The following is a 17,170-nucleotide window of genomic DNA, read 5'->3' as shown; positions in this document are numbered from 1 at the left end:
ATACATTTTCCCTTCGCCTATATTACAAAACCCCTATAATTTAATAATCCAAATGTTGAAATTTCTTTCAGCATTTAGTTTCAGACTCATCTAAAAAGAGGTCCATAGCAGGTTTTGCGCTCTTTTTTTCCTCAAGAAAATAGTTGTGAAATATATTATTTCACAGTCTTCATAATCAGATTAGGTTGTTACCGGTGCAGAAATCAATGCTGTAATGCTGGATACGTCCAGCTCATGTGTGGGTGGGGTTCATGCAGTTCATAAAATGCAGTTCAGAGTAAGGATGAGTTACTATTTTTTTATTCATAAAAATATTTTGTCTATGTTTGAAATTTGATTTGACTGTTTGTTTTCATCAGTGTTATAAAAGCCTGTTTTGGCTATATAATATATTGGTCGTTATTTAAGGTAAGGTAATCTTTATTATCCCCGATTTGTTGCACAACCAGCAGTAAATATAATCATCATCAACAATCAACACACACCAATCAACACACAAACAATTCACACAATAAACATAGAATTACATAACGTTATTCAAAAGGCCAATAGCAGCAATATTTCTTTGTTAAATACTGCGTTTAAAAGCAAATTAGCTGTTGTTTAACTGGATTATTATTGATGTCATTGTAAAACCATGACTTTAATACTTTAATATCGACAATAGTAGTGCCACTGATTACAAGGGTTAAACCACAACCTGAGAGTAAATATTTACAACAGGCAAAGAGTTTGTGTTACAATAGGTTCCAGCAAGCTTGAACACATTACCTGAACCATCTGTTTTTTAAAGTTCAATTCTCTCTGACGCTTATCATCAGGTAAATCATTAAAGTATTTTTAAAAGTCTCTCTCTCTCTATTTTCATTCTCTAGGTGTGTGAGTGGATATTTTGTGTTTCGTTTGAAAAATGCAAATATGTTGGTCTCTATTTTGTACATTTTGTGCAATAAAGGAGTCTTTTAAAAGTCTCTCTCTCTCACTTGGCTCTCTCTTACTCTCTTTCTCTTTCTCTGTCTCTCTCTTTTTCTATGTCTCTCTCTCTCACTTTCTTTTTCAATTTCTCTCTCTCTCTCTCTCTCTCTTTCTCTTAGATCACAGGTCTCTCAGGCTGGTGGGGGGAGGGGGGGAATGTGCGGGACGTTTGGAGGTGTTCCACAACGGCTCCTGGGGGACGGTTTGTGATGACTCCTGGGACCTGGAGGATGCTCAGGTGGTGTGCAGGCAGCTCCAGTGTGGGACAGCCCTCAGTGCCCCGCTACCCTCCTTCTTTGGGCCAGGAAATGGACCCATCTGGCTGGATGAGGTGGGCTGCATGGGAAATGAGACGTCCCTGTGGGACTGTCCCACATCTGGATGGGGACATACTGACTGTGGACACAATAAGGATGTGGGGGTCGTGTGTTCAGGTTTGGAACTCTATTGAGCGCCTAAAAATCTTGCTTTTACACTGACACTTGATAAATACATGATACCCGACTAGTCAGGAAATTCAGGTGTTTCACAAAATATTGGTGAAGTGATGAGATCCAATTCAGGAGAGCACTGACTAACGGAACATACTATTTTTCATCCCAACTTACCTGCATTTGATACTTTTACATTTTTTTCCTCTGTAATTTCTGGCAAGCTATTTTAAAGTAAGTTTATTTTGTCCCTAAAAGATTTCTAACATTGTTCTTGCAGAATTCAAGGAGATTAGATTGACCAAAGGCTGTTCTGGGAATTTGGAAGTTTTCTACAATGGCACCTGGGGCAACGTGTGCTTCAATCGAATGACTACAGACACAGCCACTCTCATATGTCAGGAGCTGAACTGTGGGAAGAGTGGATTTGTTTCTTCTGCATGGCCACGACTGGAATCAGTTCCAAACTGGCTGGATCGTTTAAAATGTCGCCTACATGACTCCACTCTGTGGCAGTGCCCATCAAGCCCTTGGGGTCAGAATAGCTGCAGGAAAAATGACGTGGCTTTGCTCACCTGCACAGGTAAACCTGCCCCTACTGCAGACACAGTATTACTCTTGTTGGGAAGAGTAGAATATATATAGATATGATCGTTATTCATTATACTATGAAATTACACATCTCAGGGGCTGTAATGCTTGAATACTGTGATGTAGACATAATCTGTAAAATGCCGAGAAAACTAAAGAGGGCAGGGATGTGCAGCCCACAACCCTGTGATAGGGGAAGCACAGATTATGTACCATAGACACACAGGAAGAGGAAGCACACAGCTATCAGCAGCCTTCCTGTGTGGAGTTTGTATGATCTCCCAGTGTCTGTGTGAATATAATATGTGTGGAGTTTATATGATCTCCCAGTGTCTGTGTGAATAATCTGTGGGTTAGTATGACTGCCCAGTGCTGTGGATTAATCTTGAGGGTTTGTATGAGTCTCCAGTGTCTGTGTGAATATAATAGTGTGAGTTTATATGATCTCTCAGTGTCTGTATGTTGAATCTTGTGTGCAGTTTGTAGGGGAATACTCAGTGTCTGTGTGAGCATAACTGTGTGGAGTTTGTATGATCTCAGTGTCTGTGAGATAACAGTGGAGGTTAGTATGATCTCCAGTGTCTGGTGAATATAATCTGTGGAGTTTGCATGATCTCCCAGTGTCTGTGTGAGTATAATCTGTGTGGAGTTTGTATGATCTCCCAGTGTCTGTGTGAGTATAATCTGTGTGGAGTTTGTATGATCTCCCAGTGTCTGTGTGAATATAATCTGTGTGGAGTTTATATGATCTCCCAGTGTCTGTGTGAGTTTAATCTGTGTGGAGTTTGTATAATCTTATATGACATTGTAATCAAATGAATGTTGGGAACTGTAGAATAAATCTTTCTCTACTGCAGATAGAGTGTTACTCCTCTTATAGTAGTCAGATTCTATAACATTTGGTAAAACTAAGGGCTATTGTGAATTTTCTTTAGTTTTGGTGTAGCCCCAAGAATGAGATGTTTCTGAAGCGTTCAGTAGTGCGGGTTGCTTTTCATATGACATGCACCTGTCTTTGTCTCTGTGTTAATAAAATTATATCTTAATTTCTAATTAATTTATATATTACTTTTTTCCACATCAAAGGGGAAGAGCACAACGAAGTTCCAAGAAGCAAATTGTCATGCTCCTCTGCTACAAATCAGAGAGCTTGCACAAGTATGTTTTCTTTGGCCTGAATCCTGAGGCCTGTCAACATGAGATGTGTCTGTAGATGTTAAACGTAATGAGATCAGCTAGAATGTTAGTGGAGAAGTGTCTATAGGGGATTTTAAACGTAGTGAGATCACCCATACTATTAGTGGAGGTGTGTCTATTGGAGATGTTAAACGTAATGAGGCTGCTCAGTTCATCTGTGTCTCCTGCTCTAGATCACTGGCCCCTCCGGCTGATGGGGGGTAAAGGCGAGTGCTCTGGGAGGCTGGAGGTGTTCCACGGGGGGTCCTGGCGGATGGTGTGTGGAGACTCCTGGGATATGATGGACGTCCAGGTGGTGTGCAGACAGCTGGGCTGTGGGTCAGCAAAGGAGGCCCATGGTAATGCTATTTTTGGGCTGGGGAATAGTTCCCTCTGGCTGGCTGAAGTGAACTGCAGGGGCAGTGAGCTGCACCTGTGGGACTGCCCACACTCTGTGCACCAGCACAGCCGCTGCCCACCCCAGAACCAGGCTGGGGTCACCTGCACAGGTGAGCCTGCGTCTCCAGATCACCTCAGGCTAACTGCCAGCTTCTGTGAAGTTTAATCACTGGAGCCCTGACAGAAACACACACCCTTAACCCCAGGAGCAGCTTAAAGATTCACCCTGCATTACACCTCTATGATTACTTTGTTTATAGCACCGTGATAAAGTATTTGACCCATTCTGATTTCCTCTGTGATTGCATATTTGTCACACTGAATGGTTTCAGATTGTTAGACAAAATGTAATATTAGACAAAGGGCACCTGAGTAAACAGGTTATAAACAGTTAATTATTTAATTTATTTAATGAAAAAAGTTATCAAACACCCATATCACCCATGTGAAAAAGTAATCGTCCCCTTAAACGTAAAAACTGGTTGCACCACATTTAGCAGCAAAATGTACAAACACTTCCTATAATTTGATACCAGTCTTTTATATCACTGTGGAGGAATGTTAGCCGACTCTTCTTTGCAGAACTGCTTTAAATCAGACAAATATTTGAGCATGAACTGCTTGTTTCAGATCTTGCCACAGCATCTCTATTGGACTTTAACTATAGGCCAGTCCAAAACTTAAATTTTGTTTATTTTCAGCCATTCAGATGTGCCCATTCAAGTGTTTTGGATCATTGTCTTGCTGCATAACCTAATTACGCTTCAGCTTCAGCTCACAAACAGATGACCGGACATTCTCTGGCTAAGAATTTTCTGGCACAGAGCAGAATGAATGGCTCCTACAATAATGGCATGTTGTACATGGTCCCGAGGCAGCAAAGCATCCCCACAGTATTGCACTACCATCACCATGTTTGACTGTTGGTATGATGTTCTTACTGTGAAATGCTGTATTTGCCTTACGCCAGACATAATGGGACCCATGTCATCTCAAAAGTTCCACTTGTGACTCATCTGTTCATAGAACATCATCCCAAAATGCTTGGGGATCATCCAGGTGCTTTTTTTGCAAATTGACAGGAGCATTGATTTTTCTCTTTGGTAACGGTCTCTTTCTTATTGTGGAGTCGTGAACACTGACCTCAGCTGAGGCTAGAGAAGCCTCCTGTTCTTTGTATGTTCTTCTCGGATCTTTTGTGACTTTGTTGCTTTGCTTTCTGAGATATTTTAGCATTCTCCATTTGGAAATAAAGGCTCTCACTGTGGTTCAATGAAGCTCCAGAGCCATAGAAATTGCTTTCTATGCCTTTCCAAACTAATATATTTCAACAACTTCTTTCAATCTCTTCTGGAATTCTCTTTGACTGTGGCATAGTGTGCTTGTAGGAACTTTGTGATGACTACTTCACTCGGATGGTATGGTTTGAAATGAATGAGGTTTAGATTCAACAGGGCTGACTGAAATCAAGCCTGGCTGTGTTCAGTCAGCTGGATCTGTTTATCAATTAAATGTGGTTAATTGGTTTACTGAAGCACTGTATGGCACTGTATGTACTCACTAATAATGGAAGCAGAAATAATGATGCATTGGAAAGACATTCACATTTATCAGAAGCACTTATCCAGGGCAGCTTACAGAAGTGCATCCATAAAGGTTTAGGCAAGAAGCACAGAGGATGACAGTGCACAGGAGCAGGAAGTGAGACAATTGAATGAATAAATAATACATCTCCTTATATTTTACAGGCCATTCATCTGACTCCAGTTCCACTGCAGGTATGGACGTCCTCTAGATGGTGTAGGAAAGAGTTTAGGAAAACCTGAGGCTGAGCTCAGAGCCCTGTCAATCACACAAACCCTTTCTCATGCCCCATAAAGAAAACAATGCATTTACTTATTTTGTTGTTTTATGTACTCCTGGAATGACTATCAAACCAACAACACAGCCAGGTAAAGCTGACCCAGGAGTCATTTATACAGTAAAAAGAGGACCTATTATCTCACAACTAATTTCAGTTATTGAGACTAGCTTTTCTGTTAATTCTTTGTATTGCACTTCCTCCATAGACATTCTATTGCTAGGTAGTGACTGAGTGGATAGCTAATGCCTCACATACATTAGAGGACTGACATGCTCACGGTAACACTTTACAATAAGGTCACATAAATTGGCATTAAATAATGTCGTTATTTAACAAGAAAGAACAAAGAACAAATAAATTAATTAAGCATGAAATTAACTTTTCATTAGTTAGTTAGCAAATACATAAAGTATTGCATTGGTTGCATTATTATTTACTCATTAGGAAAACATAAGATAAACTTATAGGGCTCTATTATTGTGAATCTAGGTGCAAACGCAGGTCTAAGTTCAGAGCGCTGGCGCACATGGGTGTGGCCAACTCTTTTTTGGTAATTTGGTGACCAGAGGCGCAAGCGCATCCATGGCGCAGCATGGGGGAGGGTTGGAGTGGGAGGAATACATTATTAGCAGGTATGTCCTGGCTGCCTTCAATCATGGCCAATCAAATCAGCTCCTCTCATCCCCTTTAAAACCGGTGTGGCGCACAGGCGCAGCGTATTGTCAATTTTGTAATGGCTGAAGACGCGCCAGACCGGCTCCGCCAGCCAAACTTTACCCAGGAAGGAACTGACATACTTGTCCGAGAGGTTCAGACTCGCAACGACCGAATATATGGCACTGCATGTCGGCCTCCGCGGGCTGATGATGCTAAATTGGCTTGGGAAGAGGTAATGAGTATTATAAGTGCCTCTTCCTCTGGAGCTCTGAGAACCGCTGCCCACATCAAATTCAATAGACAAGAGTCAAGCTCATTTTTTTATGATTAACTGATTAAGAAGGTTGCATTCAGTAGTCTTGTTTTAACTATTTGTGTAAGCGGGATGAAATGCGTAGGACATCCACCAAACCTGTCTGTGGGATTTTGGATAGGTCTACGTTCATGTGCGCCCCCGCCCACTAAAGTCACGAAAATAGCTGAAGATTAGACGTGGTTTGAGTGGGCAGAGACGCAGGCGTGATTTTACGCCAAAACAGATATCAAAATTGTAATGCGCTGGCGTATCTGTATCGACACACCCCCAGCTACGGCATCCCACCCATCTCGGCGCAGACGGGTTCATGTCGAGCCACAAAATTAGCAAATGGGCGCAAGCGGGAAAAAATCACGTTGCTACGCACCAAATTCCAAATACACCTGCGTGTGCGCTTGGACCAGACTTCCGTCCGGTACGAAAATAAAGCCCATAATCAGTTAACCAATAACAAATAATTCAACAGTTTTTATTCCAAATTGAAATAGCATTAACTACTGCAGTTGGTAACATTAATTAACATTGTACAAATACATTAACAAAGATGTACAGATTAAAATTTCAGTAGTTAGTAGTTAACAACTGCATTATTCCTCCCCTACATTAGAGGACTTCTAGACTACCAAAGTCTGACACACTCTCACGTGTTGACACATTGGTCCAGACAGTAATTGAATTGTCAGAGGACCTCGCAGAAAAACAATAGTCTTTTTCAGCCAGAATTATTATTCGCATGCTCGATAAAAATCTAAAAATCACTGATAGCTGAAATGTTTACTAGTTAAAAGCTATACTGTACACTTGTTCTCTGACCCACTTTTGGCCTCATTGCATTGAGAATTGTGGAATGACTTGCTATATACAGTACATACAGCGACCACTTAGCTGGTGGAAACCTAGCTAAGTGGTCATTGTAAGTTAAGTAGCAGCAGTATGCCATGTTGTTTGCTGATTCCCAACCCCTTTACTTCCTCATTTTCAGTGACCAAACGGCCAGAGCCCCCATTAGAGGCTCCACCCAGCCTATCTATCCTAGAAGTGGCCTTCCTGGTGGTGGGGGTGCTGTTCCTCTTGCTGCTGGTGGTGCTGCGTGTTCTGCTGCTCCGGAACAGAGCACTGAGGAAAGGTAGGGGGCAGACGGATAGATGCTGGGCAAACCGCCATCACATGCTAGCTGTGACTGAGGAAGCCTCTTCAGTAAACAGCTCAGTCGGTGAACCAGGCAGTTTTAAATAGGGGCTGATGGGAGGCTCGCCTAGTTATGACCCTGGGCCAGTGTGTGTTAGTGGGCTCTGCAGTGTGTGTCCTCCATCACCAGGTCCCCTGAAAGCAAGGAGACTTCAGGGCACTGTGTGATTAGCTGTAGCGTTTTCAAGCGAAGGAGGGATTCAGTTGGCATGCTCACCATGTCTCTTTGTGCATGAGCGCCCCCTCAGGTCAATCACATGCCTGCAGTTTGCCTGGATAAAGAATTAGTTGTGTAATAAAAGGTTAAACTGATCTCAGATCAGCAGTCCTACAGGGCCCTGGTCTCTGTCAGGTGGCTGGTGTATGACAGTTGCTGTGTGCTGTACCTCTGCTACTCACATGCAGAGAGAGATAGGCTCTCTGACAGGAGACTTTAACTCTGTGATTCTCTGTCTCTGCTCTCACAGCCCTGTCTCAACGGGACCACGCCCCTCTGCACGAAGCTGTCTACGAGGAGCTTGAGTGCAAACTGGCTGAAGGAAGAACCGACAGCGCCCCCTGGCGGGGTGAGTGAATCTGATCTGTCCTGCTCATGCTTCACAGTAAAGTCTTAAACACACTGTGGAAGACCTCCTTAGAGCATGTGTGGTGTGGGCGGGGTCAGTACACACCCTCTCTCCTGTTCACAGGGAGTCGCCTATCTGAGGATCTGCCCTCTGGGTATGAAGACGTGGGAGAAGGCGAGGGACTCTCCCTCTCAGGTAAGGGGGCGGAGCTCTGTGGAGCTCTCAGTGGGTGAAGATGGTAATGCTGTGGTTTCAGTGTGATTTTGGAAGGGGTGAGTCCTCAGAGTTTTGGTGGATTCGGTGGATTAACATGATCCACAAACCAGACAGCAATGTAATTTGATTGGTAGGGAACTGGGGTTGTAACCTCCAGGTTGCAGGTTCAATTCTCTGATAGAACTGCCGGGTACTTGACCTGAATTACTTCATAATATATCCAGCTGTATGAAATGGATACTGTATAAAAATGCCAAAGCTGTGTAAGTTGGTCTGATGAAAGGGTCTGAGAAATGCCTGTAATGTAATCATATTTTTGATTCATTGTAAATTCATGACATACATTAAAACAGCAGTTATAGGCACACATGGATACACTGTTAATCATTCCTTATACCTCACAGAAACACTGAAATAGGATCCTTCAGGCCTATATTTTTGAGTACTTAGATACATCTTCCAGGAAGTGGAGCTGTGCTCTTCTGTGTTCTGTCTAATTGTTATTGCCGGGTCAGTTCAGTTCCTGTGGGACGCAGTGATGCGGAGTCCCCATTACCCGCATACCAAGGTTTTAATATGGGGTCAGTTAGACTGTGAAAGGTGTCCCCACATCGTCAGTCAGCCGGGACTGCAGTGTGCAAACACAGCTAGCTGAAGTGTTATTCAGTGCTGCTCTGAAGGGCTCTGCTGTTTTGCTGTGTTCGAGTCTTGATGAAGCCATAAGTCCCCAGAAGTCTCTTTGCTTTCAGGGGACCTGGTGACGGAGGACACACCAGAGAACTATGATGATGTCATCACTGCAGATAAGCATCCAGACAGTGTGACAGGTGAGTGCTTTAATTGGTTTGTGGGACGATTAAATATTTTCTCTTCATGAATAGGCTACATCTATTGGCCTTCATTATAATATATTGTAATTAGTTGTTTGTGTTATGTGGCCAGTATAGATTTGGAGGGGGAATTTACTTTGTCCTTTTTAGAAGAATAAAAGTTGTGCATTACTGAAATTATTTGATCACATAGAGCCGCTCTTGTTGAAAATACTTTTGTGGTCCAGCCTTGGACATGGAAAAATGACTTTGAAAGTTGTTCCCCCAAAAATGATCCATTATGAGTACTATAACCAGTGTGCCCAGTTTAATCAGCACAGCTGCTGCTTCTCTCTGCTTGTTTAAGGGGAGCTGGTGGACGGAGATGCATCAGAGCACTATGATGATGTCATCACCATGCAGCCCGGCCCAGATGCTTTTCCAGGTTGAGTATCTCTTTTTAGACAGAATGTTGGAGTGAAGCACAATCTCTGTCATCAAATTCACTGTGCTCAGGTGGTTTTTGTGTCTCTGACTGCAATCGTGTTTTTTATTCATTATTAATCTTATTTTTACATTCTAGGTATTGATGTTTAGTTAATTATTCCATTTATTCACTTTAAGTCTCAGTCCTGTGCTAAAAATCTCTACTTCCTGTCCGTGTAACTTCTGAAAGTCACTGCCCTGGGTTACTTCCTGTCTGTGTGTCTTGTGAAAATCACTGCCCAGGGTTACTTCTGTCTGTGTGATTTGTGAAACTCACTGCCCTGGGTTACTTCCTGTCTGTGTGATTTGTGAAACTCACTGCCCTGCGTTACTTCCTGTTTGTGTGATTTGTGAAACTGACTGCCCTAGGTTACTTCCTGTTTGTTTGATTTGTGAAACTCACTACCCTGGGTTACTTTGTGTCTGAGTGATTTGTGAAACTCACTACCCTGGGTTACTTCCTGTTTGTCTGATTTGTAAAATTCACTACCCTGGGTTACTTCCTGTCTGTGTGGTTTGTTACAGGGTATCATGTGACAGACACAGAGGAGAATTATGATGATGCCGTGACTCTGGACTGGATTCAAGTGGGTGAGTCTGTGCAAAGTGATCAATGTCTAAAACAAATTACTACAAGATTTTATGGTTTTAGCAAAATTCATCAATCTGCCTCATTTTGTTTCATATACTGGCTCTTTGAAGGCAGTTTTAGTGATGGCTTCATAGGCAGTTATGAGAATATGTGCATTCCTTTCCACCTGCAAACTTTGCTGAAAGCAGGCATTTGAGTGTTGATGTAAGCCTGTTCAAATATTTTGAATTAAACTTTTACTTTCAGTATAGAATTACAAGATCACGGCAGGTATTTGTTGAAAATGACCTTCTGCTGACTGTGTCTGTCTGTCTGTCTTCTGATCCATCCCTGTAGGGGAGAGCGTTCTGGCCCCCGAAAGCCCTCCAGCTCCCAGTGGGATGGACTATGATGATGTGGGGGAGGAGCCTCCTGAATGAGGAGGAGCATCTTGAGATTGGCACATCTATCCACAAACATTTATCCTACACAGTGTCACAAGAAAAATATTTTAATGTGATAAAACCACATCCTAGTAGATCAGCCATTCATCAATTAGTAATTCACCTGGAATTATTGACAGTAGGTTCCTTAGCTCGTTCATAAATTAGACCATTGTAAGTGCTGGTACTTGTATAAATTGGCTATAACAGCTTTCATTCATTGACACAATGAATAAATTATTGCAGTACTACTCATTTCATACTGCTTTCATTTCTACCCAAACTGGTTCAATAGACTGGAACTATTTTCTTTCAGCATTTAAAAATCTGTTGCCATTTTTTTTTATTAACAAAAAAGCTTCATTAACATTTTTATACTAAATATTTTTAGATATTTGGATTCTGCATCTTGGAGAATTACGCAGCTTTCGATAGACAATATTTTATAAAAATGAAATATATTTTCCCAACATACTCACAATGTGTTTCTTTGCCTTCTTAAGCAATATCAATATTTTTAACAGCTATACATAAATGTAAATGATATTTTAAATAAAGCTTGAAGACTGAATTCCCTTTTACTTATGTTGTATGTTCATTTATTAATTTGTTTGAAGATATTTAGGGATATGTATTGTACACAGTTTAGGTTGTTTGTCGTTCACTGGAGTCTGCGCTGTGTCTCATGGTTTAGGGCCCTCAGCTTCTCCCTCCACATTCAGCTCACCATTCCTATTCAGTCTCTCCTGCTCACACTTGGATTTGATTGTGTTTCTCAGCGCAGTGGAAGGTGCCATAACTGACCTACTGGGGATATTACATTACACGTATGTTTCTTTTTTCCTTTATTTCTCATCATGTTACAAAATTAAAGAGGGAACAAAAAAGAACACACTTTAAAGTCCATTTAATTTAATACTAATACACGCAGACACATGAAATGCATTTTGAACATGTTGCAGAGTCTCAGCTGTTTAAGCTGTATGTACGTCTTTCGCGAGTTTTTCATCATATATAAAGTTCAACGTAGGACCTGAAACAAACATACAGCGATCAAAGCTGACTAACTTAGAGAAAGATGTCATGTGCAGCGCTCGTGAATCACAACCTCAGATATATTATACAGATCCTGCACTCTAGAGGCACAACAACTTCCTGTCCCCCTTCCCAAAACTCACTGAGTGTCCCCATGACTGCACCCCCAATCAGGATTTCCCTGCAAGCTGGGAAACATCACAATGAAAAATAATCCTGAGCTCTCAAACGTTCTTCATTCGACATGAGCACACTGATCCAGCTTCTGTGTGAAGGTTTTATAAGTCAACTTCCACATTCTCTTCAGTGTATTTGACAGCTGCTTCATTAGACGACCCTGCACATCAACAAACATGTATAAACACAACAGAGGGAGAGAACTGGGAGTGAGAATGAACAGTTCTGCAGCCTGAAACCTGAAACACACTCTGTTTTTAGATGTGTTCCCCTGTAAAATGACATCACCTGGTTTCCTGCACCATTTCACACACAGTATAATGGAGGCCAGCAGCAGAGGAGCAGCTCCCAGACCGAACACCAGTCTACCTGTGGAGAGACACAGAGATGAGGGATATGTGGAGGATATAAACCTGTGCATATACAAGAATATATGGCCTGACAGGGCGGCAATCGGAACCCATGATGTGGTTAATATCTCTTATACTATGGCTACAACTAAAATTCATAAAACAATTAAAATATGAAGGTATTTTTTTGAAGACATTTCATTAAATAAAACCATTGTGTACACATCTGTTACTTCACTAAATATGGTTTCTCTGGTAATGATAGATGGCACCAGTGTTTCTCTTTTCTTATGTATGCAGAGTAGTCTCACTATCAGCCATCAAAAATATAGAAAAGAGAAAAGACATTAAACAATGAAAAACAAAGTTCACAACCATTGATACGATTCATTTAGCAACTGGTATAATGGGCAGACAGTCAGCTGTGTCATTTATTCTAATCCACATAACTACGCTATGCTAATATCTCCAAGCTTAATAAATGCTGCACCCCTGACCACAAAAATGTGAAATGTGTTGCAGCTGAGATATTTTCTGGATAAAAATGCTTTCTATCTGCATATTGAACATTAGCTATTGATTTTTTTTTCAATAATGTGGTGTTCAGTTTCCTTTTATTTTAGGATTTCTAAGTCAACAAATTGAAAGTTTTCGTGTAGCGATTTAGAACCATAATGAGGCAAATTGCCCACATTGCCATGCCTATACACAAATATATACAGCAGCCATACCACCATGCACTCTGCTCCTGCCGACTGGCTGAAGCTAAGCAAGTGTGGGCTTGGTTAGTACTTGGATGGGAGACCACCAGGGAATACCGAGGAAGTGCTGTTGGTGGGTCAGCAGGGGGCAATCTTCCCTCTGGTCAAATAAACCCCAATGCCCCAGTGCAGTGACGGGGACACTGGGCTGTAGGAGATGCCATCTTTCGGATGAGACGTTAAACCGAGGTCCTGACTCACTGTGGTCATCAAAGATCCCATGACACTATTCGCAAAGAGTAGGTGGTTCCTTGGTGTCCTGGCTAAAATCCCAGATCTGGCTATAGCCAAAAAAAAAAAAAACTTGGAAACTAATCATCCCCTGATCTAATTGGCTAAAAAAAAGTTCTCTCCCTCTAGTGGAGCTGCTCAGTGGCCAGCAATAGAGGATTGTGGTTGTACTGGACAGCTCCCAGGTGTAAATGTGTATGAGTGTGTAGCAGGGCGTTGCTGCAAAAGAGCATCCATGCTCAGCGACCCTACCCTGGGTAAATAAAGGGTAAATAAAAAAATAATACATGGGTGTCAACCAATCAGTTAATGGAATACAATGTAATGCACTGTAAATATATCAAGGTGAAGTTCTATATCTAAATAAAAGGCCTACCTGAGACTCACCTACAGTCAGAGTAATGGAGTCGCTGCGCTGTGATGTCACATTTCTCCCCTCCAGCCTCCCCTCACACCAGTACTGCCCCCGGTCAGACCCAGCAGCACCAGGGATGGTGAGTCTGTTACCAGTTACACTGTGACCAGCAGTCTGGGACACGGCCATCTGGGTCTGGTCTTTGTACCAGGAATATGTCCAGTTGCTGTAAGAGTCTACCTCACACCTCAGGGTGACGGTCTCTCCATTGTACAGTGGGCGCCATTTTGGCTCTGCAGTCAGCTTGGCTTTAGGCAGTGCTGTAGAAACAGACAGACTGGGTCACAGTTCTGTTGTCATGCCAGTGTTTTTATGACTATGGAGAAACCAAATCACCCTAACTGAGGCGAAAAAATTCAGGGCAGCTACATTCCTAATTTTAACGACATAAAGATATTCAAGAATCAACAATGAAAAATCTATAATTATAATCCACATAGCACAAATATGAAACTAAGAAAGAGGATCCCAGAATCATCACAGCAGTTGCACCCAGTGCATTATGGGAATGTGCCAGTTTTGCACACTGAAAAATGCCTGTCAGCACTCACCTGATACCTGTATGTGGGCAGTGTTACTGTGCTCTGTGTACCAGTCAGCACTCACCTGATACCTGTATGTGGGCGGGGTTACTGTACTCTGTGTACCAGTCAGCACTCACCTGATACCTGTATGTGGGCGGGGTTACTGTACTCTGTGTACCAGTCAGCACTCACCTGATACCTGTATGTGGGCGGGGTTACTGTACTCTGTGTACCAGTCAGCACTCATCTGATACCTGTATGTGGGTGGGACAACTGTACTCTGTGTAGTCTGTGTGGGGTGAGACCACCTAATTAATTAGGTATTTGCCTGTAATAAATGAACTGGTACGGGAAGCACAGTGTGCACCGGGGAAGATTGAATAAATGTGTTAAATATGGTCTCTCTGTGGGATGAGTGAGACCACCAGTGTTCAGCTGTTGATCAGTTTTGACTCACCTGACACGTTCAGTCCGACATGATCACTATAGGAGCCAAAATCAGCGCACCTGTATATACCACTGTGGGCTTCAGTAACAGGTGAGATGATGTAGGTGTTTTCATAGGATGTGTGCTTTGTCACCATAATATTTGATTCATTTCTGTACCATATGAATCCATAATGTTTGAATGGCTGTCCCAAACACCTGAAACCAACAGTCTCTCCAGTGAAGAACAGGGGCCAGTTAGGCTGCAGAGTCAGTACAGCCTTTGGGCTCCCTGTACAAACAGTGCATGCACTACGTCAGTACATGTGTTTAAATACTCATGACATGTTTATAGTGTCCTGATTAATGCCTCAGCTTCATTAGTTTAGAACAGTAAAGATCTGCTTCTGTTTGTGACCTTTGTATCGCCCCGTATTGTAGGACATGCCTTGAGTCTCACAGAATATTATCTCCACATTACCGTCCACATATGCATTCAAACTCATCACATCATTAAGCTGTTATATAGTCTTAATGTGAGTACTGACATTCTGTTATCAATCATACATTTCATTAAACTAGCAATGCTGTTTTCTCTGATAAATCATCAGGTAAGAAAAGGTGGGATTTGTTTTAATATCTATGAGCACTCACCCAATCTGGCCATTAGACTCAGCACTGTAACACAGAACAGTCAGAAATCATTGGTAGTATCAATATAATGGTCAATGAAGTGCATTAATTCCAAGAGAAAGCTAAATTACAATTATTTTCCAAATGAAGACTGAATAGACCCCATCATTTCAATCTGATTACATGGTATGTTCTCTGTAGTATTTTGGATGCGGGGTAAACTTAAGTAAACCAGTTATGTGAAAAATCAGTTTGAATGGAGTGTGTTCATCTGTTTGAAGTAACATTTGAATATATTCCATATACATCACTTCTTGTAGTTCTTCCTTAGATATGTGTAATGTTTGATGTGTTCCAATGTTGTATTACAGATGATGAAACTGTATCACACACTCTCACACACACACACACTCACTCATTCACTTTGAACTGAAACATAAGTTTGGTGGCATGTGTATGTAACAAGCACAGTCTCTCAATTTGTATTTGAAATACAAATGTTAAATAACTATCACTTCAGTTGAATAATCCATCTGTTGTCCTGCAGTAATTAATTCTGTAACGTGCATATTTCAGAATCATGTGACTTTCTATATGCAACAGCAGCTTTTATGACACACACTCAAAGAGTGCTTCAGAAATATTTATTTGAAACACAACTATAGCTCAGACTATTTACATTTTTTGAAACATCATTCTTTCTGATGTTTTTGTAGTTTCAGCGCTGTGCCATCAAACACTCAGCTCGGTTCAATTCAAATATTCTTCTATAACCCTTTTTATAGAGACACCATCACAAAGATGCTTTACACATGAACAGGAAATAGAAAAACTTTAAACCCCTGTAACAATAAAATGGCTATAGAGACAGACCAGTTAACTGCATAGTAACAGAGTATTAACTCTTCCTGTTATCTATTGCGTTTTCAAAGACCTCAAGTCAAAAACGTGCCCCTTAATATGGCCCAAATCCAAGTCTAACACACTTCACATCCAAAACCTATTACAAGACCGTGTTTCTTATCTTCTCTCACTACATTTTGTTAGTGATCATTCAAGGTATTTTATCTGCTGAATTAAACGCATACTTCTTCACTCATACTTTTCTTCTTATCTGATAATGCAGGTAATTCCAAGGCAGCCCAAGGGCTGTAGAGCATTCTAGTGTTGGTGAGGTCAAATCATACTGAGTTACTTCAACTTAACTTAGTAAATGTGTTGTTTTTTTTTCTCAATCAAATGCAAATTTCACCACAAAAACATCATGCTAAAAACCTTTACATTATAAAACTGATTCGGTAGTACTCACAGATCAATGTGACCCCGCTGTTTGCCTGCATGATTCAAGAAGAAGTTTAGTGCTACAACTTCAGTGGTCAAAAGGGCGGAAAAAAAACCCTGGCAATTTCTTTGCAGTATAGCACAGCTACTGCATTCTTTTCTTAACTGCTTGTGTGGTCAGCAAGTTGTGAAATTATTCTCACACAAGCTCACACATTTCCTGCCTACTGACAAAAAAGTCACCAACAGCAGAAGCCAGAAAACCCACAGGCACTCACAGTGCCAAGCCGAGAACATATTACGCAAACATGTGCTTGAATTGTGTAGGCTACATTCAGAACTAAGCCACTTTGTATGACCTGCTGACACTAGATACCTCTGCATCTGATTTTCTGGAGGTTCTGTTCGCTCTCTGTCGAACATCCTTCTCTGGGAGCTCTGGGCCAATTCACAAGAACCCTGAGATTGATTTATGGAAGAAGGTTCACACTAAAGAGTCTGCTCTAATGTTTAACTGTACAGTTCCTGGAAAGGACTTGGGGTGGGGGTGGAGGGGAGGGGGGCGTGTTGTAAATAGAAAATGAAATACATTTTTTGTAAACTGTCACTGGAACAACTGTTTTTTTTTTTAAATTAGGGATTAACATTT

At 41.5% G+C, this 17,170-nt stretch overlaps 1 protein-coding gene and 2 long non-coding RNA genes across 15 annotated transcripts in view; 1 reads left to right on the top strand and 2 right to left on the bottom strand.

The window, feature by feature from the left end:
* LOC135249260 (antigen WC1.1-like) overlaps nucleotides 1-11,259 on the top strand; it is a 30,479-nt gene extending 19,220 nt beyond the window's left edge. For 6 of the 9 annotated variants that reach the window (XM_064324698.1, XM_064324700.1, XM_064324699.1 and 3 more), the window contains 12 exons: nucleotides 1,095-1,409; nucleotides 1,687-1,989; nucleotides 3,084-3,155; nucleotides 3,368-3,682; nucleotides 5,321-5,350; nucleotides 7,392-7,535; nucleotides 8,065-8,163; nucleotides 8,287-8,358; nucleotides 9,129-9,206; nucleotides 9,556-9,633; nucleotides 10,200-10,265; nucleotides 10,603-11,259. In XM_064324698.1, coding sequence (XP_064180768.1) covers nucleotides 1,095-1,409; nucleotides 1,687-1,989; nucleotides 3,084-3,155; nucleotides 3,368-3,682; nucleotides 5,321-5,350; nucleotides 7,392-7,535; nucleotides 8,065-8,163; nucleotides 8,287-8,358; nucleotides 9,129-9,206; nucleotides 9,556-9,633; nucleotides 10,200-10,265; nucleotides 10,603-10,685 — 1,655 coding nt within the window. In that variant the 3' untranslated portion in view covers nucleotides 10,686-11,259. Of the gene's footprint in view, nucleotides 1-1,094; nucleotides 1,410-1,686; nucleotides 1,990-3,083; nucleotides 3,156-3,367; nucleotides 3,683-5,320; nucleotides 5,351-7,391; nucleotides 7,536-8,064; nucleotides 8,164-8,286; nucleotides 8,359-9,128; nucleotides 9,207-9,555; nucleotides 9,634-10,199; nucleotides 10,270-10,602 lie in introns of all 9 variants that reach the window. The other 3 variants (XM_064324701.1, XM_064324702.1, XM_064324703.1) reach the window with 3 other exon arrangements.
* Nucleotides 6,863-10,678, bottom strand: LOC135249287 (uncharacterized). The gene is made up of 2 exons (XR_010328635.1): nucleotides 10,555-10,678; nucleotides 6,863-7,525 (listed from the first exon to the last, which is right to left on the bottom strand). It is a non-coding gene; the product is annotated as an uncharacterized LOC135249287 (long non-coding RNA).
* A 321-nt stretch (nucleotides 11,260-11,580) lies between the features above and the next one.
* Nucleotides 11,581-16,816, bottom strand: LOC135249284 (uncharacterized). Of its 5 annotated transcripts, none has more exons than XR_010328626.1 (6): nucleotides 16,550-16,816; nucleotides 15,262-15,285; nucleotides 14,639-14,899; nucleotides 13,619-13,917; nucleotides 12,189-13,495; nucleotides 11,581-12,060 (listed from the first exon to the last, which is right to left on the bottom strand). It is a non-coding gene; the product is annotated as an uncharacterized LOC135249284 (long non-coding RNA). The 5 variants fall into 5 exon arrangements; XR_010328627.1 differs by having other exon boundaries at nucleotides 13,630-13,917; XR_010328629.1 differs by having other exon boundaries at nucleotides 12,189-12,269; nucleotides 13,069-13,917; nucleotides 16,550-16,812.
* Nucleotides 16,817-17,170: the final 354 nt, after the last annotated feature.

This window comes from Anguilla rostrata, chromosome 2 (genome assembly GCF_018555375.3).
Source record: "Anguilla rostrata isolate EN2019 chromosome 2, ASM1855537v3, whole genome shotgun sequence".
Taxonomy (NCBI): domain Eukaryota; kingdom Metazoa; phylum Chordata; class Actinopteri; order Anguilliformes; family Anguillidae; genus Anguilla; species Anguilla rostrata.
This window is presented reverse-complemented; position numbering and strand designations above follow the sequence as displayed.